At 40.3% G+C, this 23,829-nt stretch overlaps 1 protein-coding gene across 1 annotated transcript in view; it reads right to left on the bottom strand.

Moving 5' to 3' along the window:
- Positions 1–5,504: 5,504 nt before the first annotated feature.
- HIF1A (hypoxia inducible factor 1 subunit alpha) overlaps positions 5,505–23,829 on the bottom strand; it is a 31,807-nt gene continuing 13,482 nt past the window's right edge. Inside the window, exons 2-15 of the mRNA XM_083863796.1 lie at positions 22,611–22,801; positions 21,538–21,683; positions 21,359–21,443; positions 18,004–18,116; positions 16,726–16,928; positions 15,012–15,118; positions 14,681–14,828; positions 13,540–13,760; positions 13,074–13,354; positions 12,403–12,525; positions 11,809–12,185; positions 10,822–10,930; positions 8,012–8,138; positions 5,505–7,853 (exon numbers count right to left, since the gene is read on the bottom strand). Of these exons, the coding sequence (XP_083719922.1) occupies positions 7,702–7,853; positions 8,012–8,138; positions 10,822–10,930; positions 11,809–12,185; positions 12,403–12,525; positions 13,074–13,354; positions 13,540–13,760; positions 14,681–14,828; positions 15,012–15,118; positions 16,726–16,928; positions 18,004–18,116; positions 21,359–21,443; positions 21,538–21,683; positions 22,611–22,801 (2,383 nt within the window). The 3' untranslated portion in view covers positions 5,505–7,701. The remainder of the gene's footprint in view (positions 7,854–8,011; positions 8,139–10,821; positions 10,931–11,808; positions 12,186–12,402; positions 12,526–13,073; positions 13,355–13,539; positions 13,761–14,680; positions 14,829–15,011; positions 15,119–16,725; positions 16,929–18,003; positions 18,117–21,358; positions 21,444–21,537; positions 21,684–22,610; positions 22,802–23,829) is intronic.

Here is a 23,829-nt window from a genome sequence, read left to right as displayed (position 1 = left end):
CGGTGAGTACGGAGCCCGCGGCACCGGCGGCGGGCACGGCTCGGGGCGGGCGCGGGCGGTGTCCCGGGGGAGCAGGTTTTGGTGCCCGGGGAGGTTCCGCAGCTCCTCGGGCAGGTGGCCAGAGGGTTTAGGGCTCGGGTTTCAAGGCGGTGTTGCGGTGATCGCCGCTGCGGTCGGGGTTTGGCTGCCGAGTGTGGGAGCGCGGCTGGACAGCGGCACCTGCGCCGGGAGCGGTCCCGGGCTGGGCGAGGAGAGCGGCCGGGTGCCCGTGCACCCACGGGATGGGGAGAGAGGATGGGGAGAGCGGCCAAGTGCCTGTGCACCCCCGGGATGGGGAGAGCGGCCGGGTGCCTGTGCACCCCCGGGATGGGAGAACGGCCGGGTGCCTGTGCACCCCCGGGATGGGGAGAGCGGCCGGGTGCCTGTGCACCCCCGGGATGGGAGAGCGGCCGGGTGCCTGTGCACCCCCGGGATGGGGAGAACGGCCGGGTGCCTGTGCACCTCCGGGATGGGACTCGGCAGGTGCCAGATCCCCCTCAGCAGGTGACAAACAGCGTGTAGGGAAAGTATGGGCTTGGGATGGAGTCTTGCGTGGTGCCTTTGGGATGTTTAAATCCTCAAGAGTTTTCCCAGCGACTGGGTGAAAATTCACATTTTGCTTTCCCAAATAATCATGCACTGCGAAATGAGTGTTGAATACTGCTGGCTACGGTACCTTGATGATCTCCAGTTCACCATTAGCATCAACTAATTGATCCAAAGGTCGCTCCTTACAGCGAGGCTCATCAAGCTGTCAGCTCCTACAATGTCAGGAGCTCCCACAGTGCTCCAGGCGTGCGAGCATCTTTCCATATTTATTGTATTTCCCAAAAGGTTGCTGGAATGCAACCTTTAGCAGCCTTTATTAGGAGGCGATTTGCCATCGGCTGAGCAGCAGTTGCCTGTGAGCACCGCTGGTTGCCAATGTCATTGACTATAGGAGCAGAGATATTTGCAGAGCTGTTGCATATGAACTGTACAGGGTTTAGCAGGAAAGCTGCACCTGCCAGGGCTTGATTTGCAATTTTTTCCCTTTTTCTGAAAAGCCACTTTAATCTATCACTTGGACTCATGTTTAAAGATGTAGGGCAGTGACCCTGTTCATCCAGTACGTGACCCTGACTTCAACAGATTGTACTGATTTTGGAACAGAATGCCAACACTGTCAGGAAAGCAGATATAATGCATTCCCCACCCCTACAGTGGATTTAAGGATTCAAAGCACAAGTAAGTTAAAATTGACACATCATGGAATGAGTTCACCATTAACTACAGCTCAAGCCAAGCCCTGTTCAGTGATAGGAGTCATCCCTTAATTTCATAGGAGCAGAGGAGCCTGGCTCTGGAGTGATGCTGAATTTGTAAAGCTCAAAAGCTCAAGAGTGTGTTTTCTGATTTTTGTATTTTAAGCGTGCAGTGAGTGGGGTGATTTCTCAGAGATGATGTTTCAAGGAACACTATAGGGTTTTTTTTTTCCCTGGGGCAGATGGGGCTGCATGATGCAAGATGCAGTGAGGATGAGGCTATTGTGGCCATGTGAATGTGCCCTAAGTCTTCCCTTGCAGGAAGTTCGGGTACAATGTAAACAATGAAAATGCAGAAGAATAAAACCAACTAACAGGGTCTCTTTGTACAATTCCCATGGTGTGGTACATAAAATTAAATACAGTATCAATTTTTAGACTAATTAATAGTCTACTCTTCTTCATCAAATGTGTTTTCAGTGCTCCTTCAGATTATTCATTAGTACACTTTAGTACAATTAATGCCTTCAAACTAAAATAATAAGTAATTGGATGATGTAAGGAAGAGTGTGATTACTGTATCTTCTTCATATTCAACTGCCAAACAAAAGGATGGAATTTTATTTGCTCTATTAATTCCTAGTTTATAAGTTGCAATTTAAAAGCCATTTATCCTGCACTGACATAAATAATGGGGGTTTCCAGGTGCATATGGCACAAAACAAATCTTTTTTTGTAATACCTTATATGATTGCATTAGAACACATTTTCAACAGGAAAACATGAAAATAAATCATGTTTTAATCGATTTGCATGAAAGTAAATCACAAATATGTTTTATTAAATAGCTTATTCCACCTTCAGTATGTACAAACCTTTTGCTAGTAACAGGATCATACTCTACTGGCACATGCCTCCTGCTTTCAGACTTCCCAACAAGCACAAACGTTGCAACAGCTTTTAAATCTGTGCAGTAGGAAATGGCATTGATTTAACAGGACAGCAGGAGTCACAAGTTCTTTTTGAGTCATTTCCGTGTACCGACAGCAACTGAAATCACCTGGAGACATGACCGTGGATTCAAACGGGTTTGTGTTTTGTTACTGAGGGCATTTCTGATGTGATTAATCAAAGGGGCTTCATAAATGCCCTCTGTCCCTCTGGGTCTGTAGCTGTTGCTCTCTTTGGCTTCCTCCAGGAAAACCTACACCATCCCCATATCTGACCTGTTAAATTGTATGTTTGACCTCTTTTGTTCATGCATGTGATCTGATTAACCCAGGTGGGATAACCACATGTGAATAGGATTCAGCTTGTATATAAATATTATATATTATATTTAATATAAAATGTATGGTTTTGTGATCATATCTGCTTGATGCCCAAGTTTCTGACAGCAGGCAGTCAAGTCTCAAACCTGCAAGGAGTTTATTGCTCTGCACAGTGGTTTAGTTTACTTTAAAATCATCTCCACTTTTACAATAGGGGAAAAGGGGAGGACAGAAAGATCACAGATGTCACAAATTAGAAACAAACCCTCTCTTTTATTGAATTTTATACTGTTACACAATCAAAAAGAAATACAGTCACAAGTACGTCAAAATGTTTCAAGAGAAATATCAATTGCAATACGTTGTACTTGGTTCCAAAAAAGAATTCCATTAAAATATACCACTTCTTCATGAGAGAATACTGCTATTATTCACAAAATCTACTGTACTGTATAAATCCAGCAGCAAACTCTTTAAGTTTTTGGTAACTTGCTCAAGGTAAACAGGGAAGCAGAAGGAAAATGACAATTAATTTCTAGAATTTGGCTCAAAAATCCCAATCCTCCAGAACAGAGCTTTTCAGGGAGTTACATCCTAATTGGTATATTTAATGAAAGCGGGATACCCAACTTGTGTGGAATTCCTATGAAAATGGACTTCCTACCAAGTCCTGTGAGGTGCTTGTTTTCGTGCTGGACAGTTACAGTTTGAACAACGTGCCAAAGTGCAGTGACAAGGGAGTGAGCTGCGTGCTGTGCTCAGGAGCAGAGGGAGGGGGACAGATGGCTGACCTGGGGCCTGGCCAGCCCGGCTCCCACATCCCACTGCCCTGTCGGGAAAGGTTCACTCAGCAGTGTAACAGGGGAGAACACTTGCCAGCAGATACTGCCTTTAGCTGCCAGTGCTTAGCTGTTTAATTAAACAGCTCTTTAAGTAATGAAACGTTACTATTAAATATGCAATAGTTTAACCTGTAATCATCAGGATTATCTGAGCCAACAGTTGTATTTCACTAGAAGCAGAGCTGATCATTTCATCCCAACTAAGCTTTGATGTCTTTAAAACCCTCATTGGTGTTACTTGTAAATGGTTCTTTTGGGCCCTAATCTGTGAGTCTTTAATTCAGTAATTACTTTGGGACAGTTTAATGTGTGTACACAACTACTATCAAGTTTCATTTCTCAGGTAAGTTGTTTCCATTTCACCCAAAGGTTTTCAAAGATCACCAAAGTCCAAGCCAGTCTCACTAGATGGGAGGAGGCTGTTAACAAGAAGTACTTTGGACTCCAGGCTACCTTCATTTACTCAGTATTTTACACCCAAGATAAGTTACTGCACAGCCTATTTAAGTTTTAAGATTTCTGGGCAGTTAGAGCTGTAGTTAATTTTAACTACTTTCAGGTAAAGGAAGGAATTATGTAATCATAAATACTAGTTTAAAAATTCCTTTACCGTTTACTCTTGATGATTAAAATATCAATTAAAATCTGTATGTAAAAACAGTAATTGTACTCTGCCCTGAAGAAGACCTGGCTTGACAACTGCTGTAGTCAGAAAAACCTGGAAGATAACTTTGTTATTCTTTTCAGTTCACCATTTTCACATAATTAGCATGTTCTATATACAGGGGAAAATACTATATTTACCCAGAGTTTATTCTTCACAATAAAGAATAAATCACAGCATGATTGGGGTGGGAAGGGACCTTAAAACCCACCTAGTTCCAACCCTCTGCAACCTTCCACTATCCCAGGTTGCTCCAAGCCCCATCCAACCTGGCCTTGAACACTTCCAGTGCTGGGTTATCCAGAGCTGCTCTGGGAAACTTGTGCTTATGTCTCATCACCTTCAGAGTCATTAATTTCCTCATAATTTCTATTATGGTGCCTCAAGATTTTAAAAAGGCAGCAAGTCAGCAGAGGAAGTATGCAAAATCACTAAGAAAACACTTAGCTATTTTTTCTAGAAGTTTGTACTCCAAATTAGCTCTAGAATCAGACTGTGTGTTCCTGGAGTCTAGAGACAAAAAGAAAAAAAAAAAGTTTAACAGCAGGGGAAGGGAAAAAAGTTAGCAAAACAGAAATAAAAAAAAAAAAAGCAACTGAAATATGTACTTCTAGGTTTTGCAAACTGGCATCTGCATTTAGCCAAGTTCCTACAAGGCCAGAGCAATTACTGTTCCTTTTCTGTGGCTTGTTCAGTGACTCTAGGAGGCTTGAGGGGTTTTTTTTAGATTATTCTTCCCCTACAGTGAACCAATACAGCTAATGCAGTTCATCACAGTAATCAAAATATTATTATTATGCATAGTAAATGTTATTATGCATAGTAAAAAATGTTAGAATTGAGATTCTTAGATGAAACATGGCTCAGTTAAATCCACAGCTGCTGCCACTAAGATCAGAGATGATCAAGGACAGGGGGGATGGGGCTCTGAGGAACCTGATCTCATGGAATGGGTCCCTGCCCATGACAGGGGGCTGGGAACAAGATGATCTTTAAAGTCCCTTCCAACCCAAGCCATTCTCTGACTCCAGCAGGCTCATGACCATAAATCATATGGGTCTCTTCAGTTTTCCTTCTCTTTTTAACACAGATTTTAGTCTGAAAACTTTCTGCTCTCTTAGTGCACTGAAGAGTCCAAACAGGTCAGGCTCCTCCAAAACATGGCTGAGGAGCAGCAGAACACCTCTGACCTGTCTCTTGGGAGTGCAAAGGGATAACTCCCCCCAGGCCAGCTCCAGGCTTGATGGGGCAGTACAAAATTAGAACCCAGCTGAATTTTTCACCTGCCTGCAAGACTCTCACAAAAGCACCACATCAATCCATGCAGAGCTAAAGCAGGAGGGATGCCCTAAACAACAGAGGCTTAACCCAACTTCACTATTTAAACCTCCTAACTGCTGACAGAGAAAGAAATGCCATAGAAAGAACGCCAGCCCTGTCTGCTGCTTTTAGCCATTAAAAATGCATTAAAAATGTTCACTAGTGAAAATGTTCTCAGCATGAAGCTTCAGCTGCAGCTGACTGCCCCTATATACCTTCTCCTTTCTGTGCAACTTCCACTCAAAACTTTAAAAGTGTGCAATTATATTCTGCTGCCAGTGCCTAATAATTTTTTGTTAATAGTGTCCTTTTAGTTTCATAGAGTTGTGGCAGTTTGGAAAGTGCTCCTTTCGGTGAAACAGTAATTTTGGAGAACAGGTTACACTTATGTACTATGACATTGATTTCAAAACAGTGCAACGAAACCAAAAAGTTTACAACATTATACCAAAGAAACTATTGTGACACTCCACAATTGATTACTTATATTGAGATAAGTTTTTAAAAAATAGTTTGGAGAGTGCACAGAATATCTTGGCCACATTTACACAACACAAGGTTAGCAGTAGCACTGTGTTTTGTAACAGCAAAATGAGGAAAGTCACTGGGTCAACAGCACAAAAATGTGGAACAAGTTTCATCAAGTACCAGCTTCATTTTTTTAATCATGGAGTTCTGTGATAGAAATCCATCTCAGATCAATCACTCCTGTGAATTTTACCTTTTCCTGCTTTCCTGTGTTACCTTGATAAAGCTTCCAGAGACAAGCCTTTAAGCTGTTCATGAAGATGAATTCTTTCTGCTCTAATGCCAAACAAAAATGCTGCCTCCTGGCTGCCAGGTTTGCTCACTGGTGTGATTACAGGTTGAGAAGTGTAAGGTCTTTGGCGAGTGGTAGTACAACACTGTCTGGGAGACTTCAGTACTGAACAGGCTCAAATAATGAACGCGGAGATGTTACAATCAAAAGAAGGAAGCAGTGATTTCCAATCAACTCTAAGTTAAAAAGGGAACACGGATGAACAATAACCACTAACAAAAATATAAATTATCTCATTTCTCTCAGATAACACACTCCCCAAGGGGGCCTGGTCCACATATAGTTTATTGATGTAAGAAAACAATACAGTTAGTGTTAGATCCAACCACAAAGAGCAAAAAAGAATGAGTGAATGAAGGTTTTGTACAGTACATATAGGAAAATAAGATGTTTGTGACAACTATATATTTCTAAATAAAAAGGCTTCTAAATATATTCAAGTTATTGAAATCTACATGAAAACATATGGATGTTAATAGCAACAAGGTGCATAAACCAAAACATCAAAATATTGAGCAACTCAATGATGTACTAGATAAAAGTTTGCTAACAATGCAAGATGTTTTACAATCTGCTTGAAATATCACCTATACCACACAGGGTAAGCTGAACATTTAGATTTAAGATCATACACAATATTAGCATTAACTTCAACAACTACAGGCAGGGATTTTTTTTTTTTTTTAAGCTGGCAAAGTGACTACTTTAAGAACATCAAACTTTCTCTAAATTGAGAATGTATCCAAAGAAAATGCTGCTAGCCCTTTCCAGATAAAGCCTTTCCTTTGACTAACCACACCCACTGAAGTCAAAAGCATAAGACAGCATTTAAGAACAATTTATATTACAACGTGACTAAAATAATGACATAATCCAGGTTTAAACATGTTTTCATAGGCAAACAAAAGATTCTTCTTAAAAACTAGTTTTTATAAATGCAGAATATATTGCATGAGGAACTGCTGGTATTTTTTAAGAAAATATATTGTGCGATTGTGGCTACAATGCACCGCTGCAAAGCATTGTTGTTTCTTATAAAAACTATTAACATAAAAAACTCACTTGAACATAAAGAGTAAGAGAGCACAAGTCTTCCAACTACCTATGAAAAGCAGGATGGAAGTATTGCCAGTTTTTCCTGTGTTGACATTTTACTAATGATAAGTTTTGGTGACCAACTCCCCAGCCAAAAAATAAATATATTTTTTTTTTAATCAGGTGCATATTTCAAAGCTGCTATTGCAAGTGTGTTTTAAATGTAATGGACTTAAAAGTGTATGTACCAAAGAATTATAAAAAATGCACTAGAGTTTGAGTTATTGTTACATAAAGAACATATTAAAAAGACTGTCAAAATAAGTAGAAAGGGGATCAAAACTGAACTAACTGAATTAGTGCAGTACTGTAGCCAGGCTTCTAAAATCAGATATAGAAAATATAAATAGACTGCTTTAGGTGATGATTCACCAGTGTCCAAAAAAGGAGCAAGTTTTGTGAAAGCTCAGTTAACTTGATCCAGAGCTCTGAGCAGTTCTTCCCCCTGTAGCAGGTTTCTGTTGCCTTGTATGGGAGCGTTTACTTCGCAGTCGTAACTCGTGAGTTGGGGGAGTCCACTCTCATCCATCGACTGCCCTAGAAGTTTACTCGCTATGTCTACAGAGGGAGGGGAAGGAGAAAAATGCACTTTATTCACCATGCTTAACCTCTCCTAGAGCTGTTCACAAGGAGCTAAGTTTGGATAGTTTTGGAGAGTCTGTTCTCTTTCACACAGCCCCCTCCACCCCCTCTGCCTAGGAAAGGAAGATACCAACCAGTTGATAGTAGAATGATTGTCTTTTGCTCCACTCCACTGTGACCATTTGTTTTGCATCCCTTTACACGTTTCCAAGCAAGTGATGCATTTCCTCCACGGTCACCTGTCTGCTGGAATAAAGACCCCTGGAAAGAAATAAAATGAATCTTCTTTAGTGAATATTGTACGTCTATAACCCTCCACATCCTGATTCCAAATGAACAGTTCCCATCACTAAGTACTAATGTGGCATTGTTACAATTTAAAGTAGATTTTGTTCAGAATTTGGGGAGAAATATATTTCCAAGTACACTAACTTGAAGATTATTTAACAGAAAACTGAATCAGGTTTCGAGACCTGACTTCCCTTGCAGAGAACAATTACAAAATCCTGGTTATCATGAGTTACCACGCTCAAGATTAGCGTGTACATGTACACAAACACACCCCTTTAATTACTGCTGCTCTGGGGTGAGTAAGCATCAGGTTTTGACTGGAGTCTCTAATGGCTTTTCTGCACTGGAATTAATAGTGTAGGCAGGAGAGTCAGGAACCTCAGTAGGTCGATTCTATCTACACGTTTAGGATTAAATTCTGCTTGCACTCCAGTTATTGCCACCAAGCCACCTGACCCAAGCTTTGTGGAAAATGCATCCCTACACCAGTCTAGTGCAGATATGGCTCCTTAGCATATTGTTTTGACAGCAGAACAGAAGATATGGAGATTAGGAAGCTGTAAGGGCTTCATATAATTGGGGTAAGGAAGAAGAAGCTGCCACTGAAACAGATGGGATGGAAGGAAAAAGCACCATCTTAGTATCAAGTCTGCTGGCAAAGGTACTTAAATCTGCAAAGTTTGGTCTTGTTAGTGATACTGACTGCTGCAAAAAGAGGAGAAGGTATTTCAGAACACTGCCATTATCCTCAAAATAGTGAAGAGCATATGTTTTCAGGTTGTAAAACACCCGTGTAAGTCAAAAGAGCAGCTGTATAGTAGAAGTTATAGTTAACTCAGAGCTGCAGTTCAGAGTGAGATTAGTCACCTACATTGCTGCTGCTGCTTATTTTTTACCATGAATGCATTCTAGCCCTTCATGTTAAGAAAGATATGGCTTGTAACTGTCCCACTGTAATGATTTATATCCTTATTTTATAAACTCACTATAACATAGTATTTTATAACCTTACTATATCTTGTCCTTGTCTAATTCTCCTCTTTTCTAGGAAGCTAAAGTGGTATTTTACTTTGGTTTTCACTTATTTTCACTCTGCAAAACACATCCCACTTCCCTAAAGCCAAAAAGTTGTGGCAAGTGTTTGCACAACCCTGGAACAGCATGTATTCTAAGCCTGGATTTAACATCATTTTTCTTCTGCTTGTGTGAAAGGCCTGTATATCCTCCCAGAAATCCATTGTGGAGAGAGAAGCCAAACAACTAAAGCACTTCTTAAAATAACTCCACTAAGACCCAGCTTCATGGAAATTCAGCTTCTGACTCTGAGAAACCATCAAAATATTTATAACACTTTTGTCAGACACAGACAAAAGAAAAAGGTTTAGCAAAGGATGAAGTCTGAACCTGTAAGCATTGAACTGGCACTAAGCACAGAAGCCTGAACAGTATTCCAGCAGTTAATACTGAACTGCTTGTGTTCTGTGTATTTAATGACATCACATGCTATTTTGAATACTTTATCAGCAACACTATGAGCTGTAGCACCTCTGCATGAGGAAAGGGCAGTGGGAGGCAATAACATTTCTTGCAGAGCTATGAATTCTTACAGGGCTTCTGGAAGCAGCAGAACTACATGCATGGAAGTGCAAAGCATTTAGCAAATGAAAATAACCACACAGAAATGGCATAGAAAAACTGAATTGTCTTATTCCCAGACTAGAATGCTAGTACAGGAGTAAAGACAGTTCAGAAGCAAAATAATCCTGCACTGTAAGATATGGGAGATGCCTACAACTAGGAGGTGGCTCAGTAGAAAACAAAGAAGCTCAAAGGCTACATTGCAGTAGAGGAATTAAGACTAAGACTTCTCAAAAGTTGACAGGTGGGAATTTGCAGTGAAAATGAGTGGAAGAACAGTGTGCAATGGCAAAGCTCAAGGTTTCAAAGCATTGAGAACTGACAGTGGGAGACAAAGATTACGGAGACAATGTACCCTTGCAGAAATTAACAAGCTGAACAACCCCCAATCAAGTGACCCAAATCTAGCAGTATCTACAAAGTTTCTTTTGAATAGCTGGGACAGATGAGGATGAGCTGCTCCCAAGTGCCCACACTAATACTACAGAGACCATGCATGAAAGGAGTGGCAGAAATAGACATTTGATAGGTTATTACAGGAGGTCTCTTCCCTCATAGTTCTGATGGTCTTGTTATCTGATTAAGTAAAGGAATCTCAGACCCAATGAAAAAAATAAAAGCATAGGAAGAAACATAAGAACACTAATCTCCAGTGTTGACAAATATGAAAACTGAGTTTGAATTCATAAGTTAAATAAGTACAGCAATTACACATTTAAATGTGATGTCCTAAATTTGTGCATATTCTATTAAAGAAACACATACTCACAGAAGAGTATTTTCTACCTAATCAAAAAATACACTTGGGTGTAGAAGGTACTTTTGAAAAGTTGACAGTAAAAGAGAATAAAAAGTGGAGAATCTGCATATATATATATAATTTCACTATCAATTATCTCTCATCCCAAGATTCCACTGCCTACCAACAGCTCAACTCAGGAGTCTGCACTGATGCCTCATTTCAGAAATTGCAAGGTTAAAAGTGAATATTTTAAAATGGTAAAACAAAACTCACAATTCCAACTGCCTGAAAAAGTGAACCATCATGTTCCATTTTTCGTTTTCTCTGAGCATTATGCAAAGCTAGCATCTTTGGATTTAGTTCTTCATCCAGTGCAGTAGATCTAAGAAAAATTGATTCAGGCTGTTAAGATGTTTCTACTTTCCTCAAGCCATTCTTCTTCTGTGGACACTTCTATATACAACATCACAGAACTGAATTTACGAATTAAATACTCCACTACTTTTCGTTCATAAATTGACTTATTTCAACAATAATTTTCTATGAGCATAGCAAATGTTAGCCTTTAATCTTGCTGTGAAGCTCAAAATGAGTTTTAACAAATTTTTTTAAATCTGCAGGAAAAAAAGCATAAAAGTTCAGCAGTTCACTTTCAACAGAAAGAAGGGAAGGAAGGGTGAGGGAAAGTCTACTCTAAGTATTCTATGTACAGATAAATGTATTTCTATGTACAGATAAATATTTTACATATCACAAATCTCATGTTTGACTTAATAGAGTTTTCTATTGTGATAAATATCTATTACAGGCACCACAGTCCATCACAAAACACACTTATTTGAAAAGCAATAGCTATTGTTTAAAGATATCTGTACATTTGGTATCTACAGTATCTGTAGTATGGACTGTAGTTGCCTCTTACCTCTAACACAGTGAGCAAGGAAAGCACCAGAAATATTGTGTGGGTGTAACTACCTAAATTGCCCACTGCATTTTCATAAAAGCTGCACATCAGGTACAAGAACAGAACACAATTTTTACAGTAGCTGGCTTTTACATGAGGTGCTTAGGTAAAAGCTACCATGAAATTAACATTAGAGGAGTTTACTATTAAAAAAACAGACTCATTTGACACGTCCAAATTTAAAACTCTCAATTTCTACTCTGAAGAACACTGAGGATGAACACACAACAAGCTGGCAGAAATTACATCTAATTCCTCGAACAGATACCAGGCCTTAAGCTGCACTTTTAAAATACCTTTTATTCAGAGTGACTGTTAGCAAGCTGGGTGCTCCTGGAGAAGGCTTTTCCACCTGATCCACTGCTGCTTTCCCTGCTCTGATGGGAGAGGCAGTTCGACTCCTGCTCTCGGCGTAGGGCGAGGCGGGGGCACTGCTGGACTCCGAGGAGGGAACCGCGACCGTCTTCCCGTCGTCCGCGCGCTCCGCCGGCTTCACCTCCTCAGCGCCGCCCGCCGCCGCCTGCCCCGGCTGGAATATGGGGATGGGGGCTGCACTCGGGGGGCTGGAGGAGCTGCTGCTTTCCAGAGGGGACAGCTGATCAAAGGAGCGCAGCTGGAAGTCGTCGTCCATCGGGATGTAAGGAGCCAACATCTCTAAATCTAAATCGGTTTCCTGAAAGAGACGAGAGGTGGAACTTATCAGTGTGGAAGAAACCTCAGTTGTGACTTCAAGGCTTTTCCTTTTACCAAATCCTTACAATTTTTTATTATTGTACACTTTAATCAAAATATTACGTAAAAAGAGAAGGAGGTTCCTGAAAACATTCTAAGAAGGAAAAGAAGTACACTCAGAATAAGATGATAAAGAATTTTAAGTTACTGTACATTACCTGAGTAGAGAATGGATTTTTTGCTTCTGTATCTATGGCAAAGAGTTTCTCCACTAATTCCAGTTTGAATTCACTGGCCATATCATTATCCACATCAAAGCAGTAATCATTTGGACTACTGGGCTGTGAAAACATTTTGAACACCATTTTAGGTTTCTGTCATTGCATCACTTGGCATTGCTACCTACAGATTCTCTGCAAAATTTCTAATGTAGAAACTAATCCCAAGCTGTAGCTGCACAAAATTAAAATGGGAAAGGAAAACACTCACATTTATTTATATACATTCAAATTTACCCCACCAGGGAAGCACTTGCTTAGTTAAAACCTGGAAGTAACCTCTACAGTAATTTACTGCAACTACTTTGCTGTTTAGGGAAGTTGTGTCTGAACCAACTGAATGAAAAAGACCAATCCCAAACGACCAATCCCAAAAGACCAAGCTCTGCTTCTTTCTATCAGATAGTATTGCCTACATTCAATATGTAAGACTCACTTTAATAAAAAGATATGACAATTTATCAGTTTGCTCAGATCATGGCGTGAACTTAAGCCATAAGGTAGAAATAATTTCCAATTCCTGTCCTGGCTGCATCCTTAACCAGATCTGCTCCACAAGCCCCAACAGCACCTCCATTTTAATGACAGCCTATCCAAATGATGAAACTCACCTCAGGTGAACTTTGGCTGGTACTTGCATCAGAAGGGCTGGTTGGCTGCTCTTGCACCTGAGGCATGGTAAAAGAAAGTTCGAGTGGCTCTGTGTTTGGCTCCAGCTTTGATACAACTTCTCTATTGAGTGCAGGATCAGCATTGCTACGAAGTGGCTTTGTAGTTTCAGAGGCAGGTAGTGGGGACATTGCCATATTTATATTCTGCAATTTCTCACTGGATGAGGGGAGCATTACATCATTATACAAAGGAACTTCATCACATTGTTGTTCATCAGACTCTATAAAAATTAAAAGAAACCATCAACCTAAGTAACAGTACTCTGTGTGTCTATGGACCTCATTAAATTTAAACAGCAGCTGAAATACCACTGGGCAAGTGGTACTGGGAGGTTATTTTATAAAATCTACTATAAAACAGTAACTTTGCTAATTAACATGCTCTCCAATTTAAACACACACCCACCATTACTGCTGAAATCTAGAGAGATAATTGTGTCTCCAGCAGCTGGGGCCAGGACAGTTAAAGCATCTGGTTCCTGCTTAAGTTTTTCAAATAGGCTGTTAGTATCATCCAGGTCATCTTTACTGAATATTTTGGTCATTTTCATGTCAGGAGACTCCACTGGTTTCAGCATACACTCAGTTTGTCCAAGGGAAAAAATTAAGTCCTTCTGAACAATTCCACTGTCAGACAAAAAGGAAGATGATTTTTAAAGAACAGTTAAAAGAATAAATTCAACAGCTAAAAGAATAAATTCTGGCTTAATAGTTTTGTAGGTTGAAAACCACCCACTCTCCCCACCCAAAAACCCCAAACCAAACCAAAAACACCCCACCACACATATCCCACAAAATTACCAGGATAAGAGCTTTAAGAATTTTTTTTTTTTTTTGTTACTCATTCTTTCCTCAAAAGTAACAGACAAAGGAGGCACTAATTGTGGTGCAATTGTAAAAGAAGTAACAACATAAATATGTTTTTCTGAAAGAATTGAAAAAGGAAAAGGTTTTTAAAAAAAGGGGAAAAGATATTTCCTAAATTACTTTTCATTGTTTTAAATGAATGTGCAACATCTTGACAGATTTATATTGGGACATTCACTGAAGTTTTGAAAAACTAATTTAGGACTATTAGACATTTGCAGAAGAATAGTCAACCTGTCTGCTCTCAGCTGAAGCTTTCAATTAAAAGAGGAGTTCTAAGGAAGAAGAAGTTAGATGGGATTGAGAATGACACCACTACTGCTGCTCTGACTCCATGACAAAGTAATTAGTGGAATTAGCTGCTCCAGACCTGGGACAAAGATTAGAGAGCTGTCTAAAATGCACACAAATGCTCAAGTGCTTCCAATCAGACAGAAGAGGCTGGTTCTACACTCATCTGCCTGCAGAGATCATCTACTGACATCACTGGACCAAAAAAAAGCATTTTGTTTTCAAATACAATTACTAATCCTAGGACTGGCAGTTCTAAGAAATATTCTATTTCACTGGTAGGGAACAATAACATCATAACACACTCAGCAGGGGATCAGTGCCATCAGAATCTGACTTGGTCTTCAGTAAAAATGATGACAAAGAACACTGAAGTCCACTCAACTTACCTCAACACATAGTTCACACACACTATGCACTGTGGCTGAGAATTCTTAGTGTTGTATATAACAGTTGCTTGAGTTTCAACCCAGACATAGCCACCTTGTTTGGCCAGCATTCTGTACTGTCCTGTCGTCACCTGCCCTTTTGTGAACACTAAAAGCAGAAAGAACACCAGCTTTAATTACAGGCAGAAAAACCCCAGAACTGTTTGAGGTCAGCATTCATTGCAGATTCATATCTGCAACTAAAAGAAAGCCCTCGTTCTTCTGCTGCTTTCCCCCAGGGCTGTCTCTCATCTCCTGTAGTTTGAGGGCTTTAAATTCAGTTTTCACTTACTGTCGTGGTGTGTTTTGGTCAGATGATCAGAGTCCAGTGCGTGATAGTACTCATAGATTGAGCGACCCAGGAGCTCCTCTGGCTCGTACCCCATCAACTCTGTAATTCTTTAAAACAAGGGAAAAAAATTGCTACGTGAAAGCAGACACAGGCCAGCACAAACCCCAGAGCATTTGGATGCTTGCACATCTAGAAAAACCTTAAGAATCACTTCCACATGTATCAGCAGCAAATTTGGGTTACTGGGACTTTTCATTTTGAAATAAATTGCTAATCTGGTGTTTCTTTAGAAGAGGAATTTCAGCATGCATAGGATTTTACTTCTCACTGAGTATTTATAAAACATGTAGTGGGGATAGGATTAAACAAATCCCAACTTCTTAGACATTTTTTCTTTTAGCTTCAAGGTAGACCACCTACTTACAGACCAGCTTAGGCAAATATGAAAATTTAACAATATAACAAAGATACACTTCAACAGTTTTAATCCTGCAACTAAGAAAAATTAGGAACCAGATTTACCCTTCCCACTCAAGCACTGCCTGCTTTTAAGGTAAATGGGATTTCTTTAGTCTCTAGAGGGCAGTGCTAACCAGGGAAGTGCTTGTATTTTGCCCCATTCTAGATGCAGACTGACCAAATAAGAACCTTTTATGTGACACCATCGGTCCTAGAAAGGTTGTTATTGCAGAGGTCTGAAATTACCTGCAGCAACCTCTTTCTGCATCTAACTGCAACAACTAACTAGAAATTCACTTTTGTTATAAGTAAAAGAAATGAGTAGTAACAAATGACACCAAATTAAAAACAAACAAAAATATGAAACAAATCAACCCCAGACAAAAAACCTTGAGCTGACTATTTCCTTCATTTGCATTTATCAAGCTAAGTTCCCAGAGGATAAGAAAATCACTCTTATGTGTCTGACTACACCCCAGATTTGCACCATAACACAAAATCTCATTTTTCAACAGCAGATGTATTGCATTATAAGTACAGCTGTACATCTGGGGTTTTTTGACAGAAGAAAGCAGACATTGATGTGCTGAGGAAGGGAGAGGGGAAGGAAGCAGTAGCAATGAAATATATCTGACAAGCATTACACACACACTTTTCAGTCATCAAAATGCCTCATCTTCAACAAACCTAAAATCCTGCTTTTTTCAGTGTCTGGGAGAATCTTCTAATTTCAATTTAAATCACTGTCATTATAGTAAAGACCAATTTGAAGAGGCAGTTAACTGAAGGCAAAAGATTTATTCATAGAATGGCTTGGGTTGGAAGGCACCTTCAAGACCCTCCTGCTGTTCCAAACCCCTGCCATGGGCAGGGACACCTTTCACAGAGCAGCTTGTTCAGAGCTCCATCCAGCCTGGCCTGGAACACTTTCAGGGCTGGAGCAGCCACAGCTTTTTGTCAAGAATTTCTAATATCTAATCTAAACATGCCCTCTATCAGTTTACAACCATTGTTCTGTCACTATCTGCCCATATAAAAAGTCCCTTTCCCTTTCGTTATTCCAAAGTAATAACCCTGCATCCTCCTTAGATCTAAAAACCTGGCTTTTAAGACATCCTGATCAGTTAGGAAAAGGCCAAGTATTGCATTGTCAAGATGAATTATGTTATTGAGAAGGGAAACATTAGCCAACATGTACCAGCCCCACAAATCTTTCAAATGAATTATTTTTTACAGTATAAATCATATATATTACCTTTCATCACAATAGGAAAATTTCATATCAAGACTGTGACGACTGAGGAACGTTTTACTGTCCAGGGGGACCTCAATGTTTGATGGGTGAGGAATAGGTTCACAAATCAACACCAGGCAGGTCATGGGAGGCTTTTTGTACCCGCAGTGAGTCTGGTTCCCACACGTGTCGTACACACGGATGTGGCCAGTGCAGTGCAGCACCTACAGCAGAGTGGGATTTTAGAAACAGACGAGGTTTTCTCTGTCAGAAAATACAATCCTATTTCCACCAGCACACTCAGAGCCAAGTCTTTCCCCACCCCTCAAGGGGACAGTGACAAGGGATGGCTAGAAGAGAGCAGTGTCCTCCTCCTCACCCCACACATCCTGGGGTGGGTTCACAGCCCAACCCCTTCCTCAGCACTGGCTGAAGCGTTTTAGCACTGGCTGAAGCAATGTCACAGTCACATTGCTGCATTTCTGTGAACTCTTCTTTTAGTCACAGTAATGACAACTCTGATGAGCAGCTGCCTCAGCAAAAGGTATCCACAGATTTAAATCTGAAAATTATGGTAATAGCAGTAACCCCTCCTTTAGATATTCTCCAGAGGTGATGACAGAGATCAAATACATTCTTCAACAGGAACTTTTGCATTTTGTGGGGTTTTCTTTTAACCATTCTGAAGCAGAAATAGTTCACAGGCAGCAGCAAAGAAGTTGTTTGATCCAGAATAATCAAATTCAAATCATAAAAGAGAACTGTGAGCCATAATCCACTGGATACAGTAAAAGGTTACTTTGTCCAGAGGAGAAAATGCATTCACTGCAGAAAGTTATCAGGCTGGCCCCTTTTTGTTCCAACTGTTACAAAAGGGAGAGCCAGCAGCTTCAAAAGAATGGCATTGAAGTCCTTCAGAGAGACCTCAACTACCACATTTTCAGTGACAAATCAAAAGAAATCAGGGATCAGCATAAGTGATGTCAAGTACTTTTTTTCCCAGAGAAGGCTTTATGCAAATGTATTTGGTAATTATAATTGTTTGTAAGTAAATGACCTCTAATTTAAAATGGAAAATTCATTAAAAGAGTTTTGAAAAACTGATTTTAAAACATTGTTTCAGTTACCTCTGTGATGTATTCAGCATTAAAATTCAGAATAATGAAGCACAATCATTAAATTATAAAGTACTTAGTGAAATTCAAGCTCATTACATGAAGCAAAAATGTTGAAATACAGTGTTATGACATCTGAAGAGGAAGCTGCCAAACTATGCAAATATTCCTTTGCATTAGTTACCTTCCATGTAGCAGACTTTATATTCACTGTTCTTCCCCTGCTAGTCAGTGTACACTTCATTCGGAGGAAAAAGCTGCGCTCCGTGTTTTGCTCTTTGCCCTTTTTCACAGGACCTGGCAGAAGCAAACAGCAAACCAATTCTTAACACACTTGGATCATCTTCCAAAGGCAATAAAATACCACCTCAAACATGTTACAGAACTCTAAGACTAAGGGAAGACCCAAAAAATAAACTAAAAACATTCATACACCTGACAGCACTGCTGATAATGGTATTTTTAGAGCAAGTTTTATTATCAAGTAGACAAAATATCCTGAAGTTTTATAGAGTTATAGAATGGTTTGTGCTGGAAGTGACCTTAAACACCATCTCATTCCAACCCTCCTGCCATGGACACAGACACCTTCCACTATCCCAGGTTGCTCCAAGCCCCATCCAACCTGGCCTTGGACACTTCCAGGGATGGGGCACCCACAGCTCCCCTGAGCAACCTGTGCCAGGGCCTCAGCCACCTCACTGGGAAGAATTCCTTCCCAAAAACCACCTAACCCTGCCCTTTGTCAGTAGAAACCATTCCCCTTTGTCCTCTTACTGCAAGCCCTTGTCCAAAGTCCCTCTCTCCAGCTCTCCTGGAGCCACTTTAGGTACAGGAAGGGACCCAAAGATCTCCCCAGAGCCATTTCTTCTCCAGAGTGAACAATCCCAGCCCTTTCTCAGTCTGTCCTCACAGGAGAGGCTTTTGATGCAGACCAGTTTCAATGTTTTAAGATCAGGATTGTATTTGTAGCCAACTCCACACTCCCAGATTTCAGGAAAAAGGAGCAGGAAGTAAGAGAGACCAACTGGAAATTTAATATATTTAAAAATTGTGACAGAGGACAAGAAAAACATATGTGTAGAATAAGAAGCCCTGTTGAGGTAGTTTCCATTGAAATGCATCAGTAACTCACTATGAGGAGGTTCAAACCAAGCACCTTTTGGGCTTGTTGCTCTTTAGCACTGCAAGTTTTTCAATTCAAAATTAACAACTCAGCTGTTTATATGCATCTAAATATTTCCATGGTGATTTACACTCTTGGAGTAAACAGGGACCAAGTTTTTAAACACACTATTAACATTCTAGGGAGAAAAAAAAGTAGAGAAACAAATCAACATTGGCAGCATTTATTTTTTAGCCTCACTTGCTCCCAGCAGGCTTTGAGTACAGGGAGATCCTTGCAGAGCCAATTACTAGTTATGCTATTGTGGGCAAAGAAAATGTACCTGATGCTATCAGGAGAGCTGCAAGCAGCTGACAATGTGTGCAAGGAGGAAATGCAGCACCCAGGAGAAGGAGCAGTGGAAGAGCCAGTTTGCTGAGGCTTGCTAAAGAGCAAGGACCAAATCATGGCAGAGGGGGAAGTTTAGAACCCATGAGCTTACTTCTGATCCAAGTTTATACAATAATTTGTTCTCATCCTCCACAGACAATAGTAGCTATGAAATTCTTCATGGTGGCTTGCACTGCAGCTACTGGCTTGACAAAATTAATTAGAAAAATGGTAAAGCCCCTAATGCTAACTTTATTGCTTCTAGCAGAGGCAAAGACTAAAGAGCTCAAGCATATTTTATGCTACTTTAAAACAACTATAATAATGGAGGAAGTCGTGCAGAAACTAAAGCAGAATTCACAGAAGCAGCAAAACTTATTTAATTCAGGAAATTTTAAGAGTTAAACCAATCTAGAAATTGATAGCTGAAGATCACACAACATTCCTGTTACCAAGTGCTGAGGCATGAGGCTCTGCTTTGAGAAGCAGCTGTAAAAGATTGAGCAACTTTCAAGTCTGATTCAGCACTGTGCATTACTTTTTAAAATGGCCAGCTTTGAAAGTTTAAAAAGCAGCTTCATAAAATGAGAATGCAGCTCTGTTTCTGCCAATCGCATTTACATTCACTCGCACTTGTACAGTCCCAAAGGGGAATATTTAATACTCAATTCAAAACCAAAATAATTCCACTGATGTAAGAGCTGCAGTAGAAGGCAACCTGGGAATACTAATAAATATAAAAATGTACTATTACTACTGTAATTTAGACTTCTGTCTGCCAACGTCATTTGCAAAACAGCTTTTGTAATAATGTTTTCCAGACATCTGATTCCAGTCTGGCCAATTTAGACATGCTTGAGATGGTTTGCATGAAGCTCAGTGATACGACATTTTTAAAAATAAGTTTTTGCAACAAAACCAGCTTTTTACACTGCTTTAGGGAAATTGTTCCTCCACTCCCAAGATGCATTACTGTATTCCAAAGGGGGAGGCAGGGGAGAAGTCTAATCTAGCCTTGGAAACATACTCAAATTCTAAGGGCAGGCAAGTTTACAAAATGGCTACAAAAATCAAAGTTGGGCCCTTAATGCTATGGTATCTTATCAGGTCCTTTCCACTGAATTAAATGGGATGACAATTTAAGACTTACACAAGACTTACAGTGCTACAAGAAAGCAGAGGTCAAGTTTATTAATTTATCACTATCTGAATTCAGAGTCCATATAAACCTCGTTTGATGAAAGAGAAAGTAGAGGGGTCAGATTTTAGGCTTCTAACTACTGAGTAAAGTAGATTTGTTTGGAGGCATGCAGGCTGCCAAGTCTTTATGGCCTTTATCAAATCCTTAGAAGACATAAAAGCTGTAATTCATGGGCAATTGTTAAATTTCAAAGCATACAGCACATGTAAACACAGTGTTATGCTCCCTCAGATGGAGAAAAGAAGAGCCAGAAATCTGTGAAAAGATACCAATTTCATGCACCAATTAAAAGGTGCAGAGAAGCATCAACCCCAAAGCCCTTTTTGAGGCTGTTCAAGTATTCCCAGATCGGTGTCCTAAAATTTAAATACAGTATCTTCTTTTTTTTTGTCTTGGGTGTACCACCATAGATTTCTGGAAGAAAGCATTTGTTCTCAGCTGTCCTGTAAAGGCAAGGCCAGACCAAGACAAATGTACCAACTGAGCTTCTCCATGTCCCTCTACAGCAATTGCTTAAAATAATTCTCATTCAACCTACCTCTAATTTTATTCCTGTAGGCATTTACTCTTTCAACCCTCAAGAACTCCATTTTAGTCATTAATTTTGTTGGATTAAAGAATCCTAATGAAGTCTCATTTCTTCTATAATTAGGATATAGTGAAAACATTTTGGTTATTCCTGTTGTTAGTGTCTCTCGACAAGGTTTAATTTGAGATTTAAGAAATAAAAATGTATTAGCTTTTTAACTCAACACCATTTTCTGGCAGATATCCAACTGTATTAACGCCAAGAGAAACTATCCATAAGTAAATTAAATTGATTTTTTTTTCCTTTCTTCTCACCATTTCTGTGTGTAAGCATTTCTCTCAGCTCCTCGTGGTCACATGGATGAGTGAAATCAAATACACTGTGCCCCGTCAACTCAAACTGCAAAAGTTAAGAGGGATAAGAGTGTTTAACTTCACATACACAAAAATTGAACAGCTTTTTGAAACAGTCTTAGGAAATGTCAGTATTTCACCTGAGTGAGTCCCATACACTTGTTCACGTTTTCAGACATGTAAATCATGTCTCCATCTTCAGACAGAACCATGACAAAGCCATCAAGAGCTTTCAAGTAGAAACAGTTCAGTTCCTTCTCCATTTTGGCTTCTGTCTCCAGCTCACCTGCAAGCAGCCACACATTTTTGTTTAAGCAAACACCAGCCATTCTTCACTTGCCAGCAGGAATGACTTCTGGCACCAATCTGCAAGGAGTCAATCTTGCAGAACCATTCAAAACCAATATAATTCATTTAGATAAGTGACTAGTTCAATTCTTCAAGCTCTAACAAAGGTACCAGAATTCACAGAAAATCAGAAGGAGGTTAACTCTCTATGCTGTTGTGTATTAAGCAATATCCCTTCCACCTTAAGGAAAAGGTCTATGTGGCAAAAAAAATTACCACTCATGTCATAAACTTCTCTCAGGGGCTTTCTGGGAGAATTTTCAGACTGGCTACTGAAGTTACTCCTCCATACAGCAGAGGCAGACATGCATGAGCACAAATAACCAGTATAACACCCATGGCAGGCCAGCACATACTGGCTCACAACCAGACTCAGATATTCCTGCAGCTGCAGAGACAACATATCCCCAGCTGACTTCACCTCCAGAGGAACACATCACAGAAACACAATTTACAGAACTATTCCTCGCAGTTTATATTAAGGGAACACAACTACAGTTAGCTCAGTCAACCTTGAACCAATTACCTACAGTCAAGAAAGCACAGCTGGAACAAACAAGTTTAGGGGGAAAAGAGGTTTAAGTGAAGGAATCTAGCTTTGGGAGAAAGGTCAGATAAGACTGAAAAGAGCACTACAGCTGTGATGAGACAACCAGGACCACCAGAAAGGGAAAAAATGAAGTCCACTGAACAGTGGATTTTTTTCTGTGCCATTGCCAATAGCTGATTTCTACTGTAAGGTCTCCCACCTTCCCAGAGAAAGAACACATCTAACAACACATTCATTTATTCTACTGCTGACAGGTCTCACAAATAGATTCCTCCTCACAATCCCTCCCAGATGGTGCCGGGTTTGCTCCCTCACCAGCATCCAGCAGTTTCCTCATGCGCAGGTAGCTGATGGTGAGCCTCATGATGGAGGCCTTGTCCAGGTGTGCGCTCACGGTGTGGGGCAGGGGCAGCTGGTGAGCCAGCTCATAGAACACCTCCGACTCCTTGCTCCTGCGGCACCGGGCTGCATCCCTCGACTTCTCTTTCCTCCTTTCAGAGCTAATCCTGTAGAAACAAGGTTTCAGGTTAGTACAGGAAACCCAGCTCTCTGGGATGTGTGTCTTTGAAACGAAGTTGCTCAGCAGCCGAGTAAACCAGTTGTGGAAGTTGAAAAACGTAAAGACTCAATTTAAAAGAGTAAGTGTAATTCTTTGTATCGACTTCTGCCCTTGTTGGGCTGTGCCAGAACTAAATTCAAACCCACAGAGTCTTCCAACAAGATCAGTTCTTCAAACAGAAGAAGTACTTTTGTACGCAGAACCCTTCCAGCTTATCTCTTGAGTGCTGCCTCTCCAGCCTTCAAATCCTGACCTTCAATTCCATTCAACAAATTACAGAGTAGATAATTTCTAGCTCAAAGCTCCAGCATCATGTATCACATACATTCTCCAAGTTCTTCCTTTTTCACCACCCTTACAAAGCCCACCTAAACAGGTCAGATAAACAAGGACACCCATTTAACATGAGATATGCTGCTTTTCAAGTGATCCAGAAAGTCCCTTTCCCAAAACCATTCTATGATAATTCTATGATTCACTCTTTCTCCAGAAAAGCCCCTTCCAGAGTCTCCCCTATACTGGAAAGCAATACCTCATTCTCTTTCCACTGCCTTTGTAGACCTGCCTCCTCCAGAACACGAGGTAAAGAACAGCTCACTGAGAGAAAGCACTGAAACAGTGAAGACTGTCAGTAACAAGGAGAATTCCCCCTTTTCCCAACACCCACATCAGGTCACTTCTGTCTCATGCATCCGATCAGATGAGTTTTGAACTAAACATTTTCACATGGGAGCTCCAAATTTTTCGCACGTGCAAACAAGAACTCAGTGCTGCTGTAGTCCCTGAGGAAAAAAATGTGCTTTTATTTTTAAATGAGCAATACAAAACACACTATTATTGCCCAGTTTTCTTTTTATACATTTACATCTTCTGAAGGCACCCTGTCTTCATTTTGAAGACTCACCTAAGATATAAAAGGCAGTTGCAGTTTGGGAAATACTTTTTTTAAGATTTCACAAGACTTAAAAGCCATCT

Source organism: Zosterops lateralis (assembly GCF_965231275.1).
Source record: "Zosterops lateralis genome assembly, chromosome: 6".
Classification (NCBI taxonomy): domain Eukaryota; kingdom Metazoa; phylum Chordata; class Aves; order Passeriformes; family Zosteropidae; genus Zosterops; species Zosterops lateralis.
Note: the sequence above shows the minus strand (reverse complement) of the source record. Positions and strands in the feature narration are given on the sequence as shown.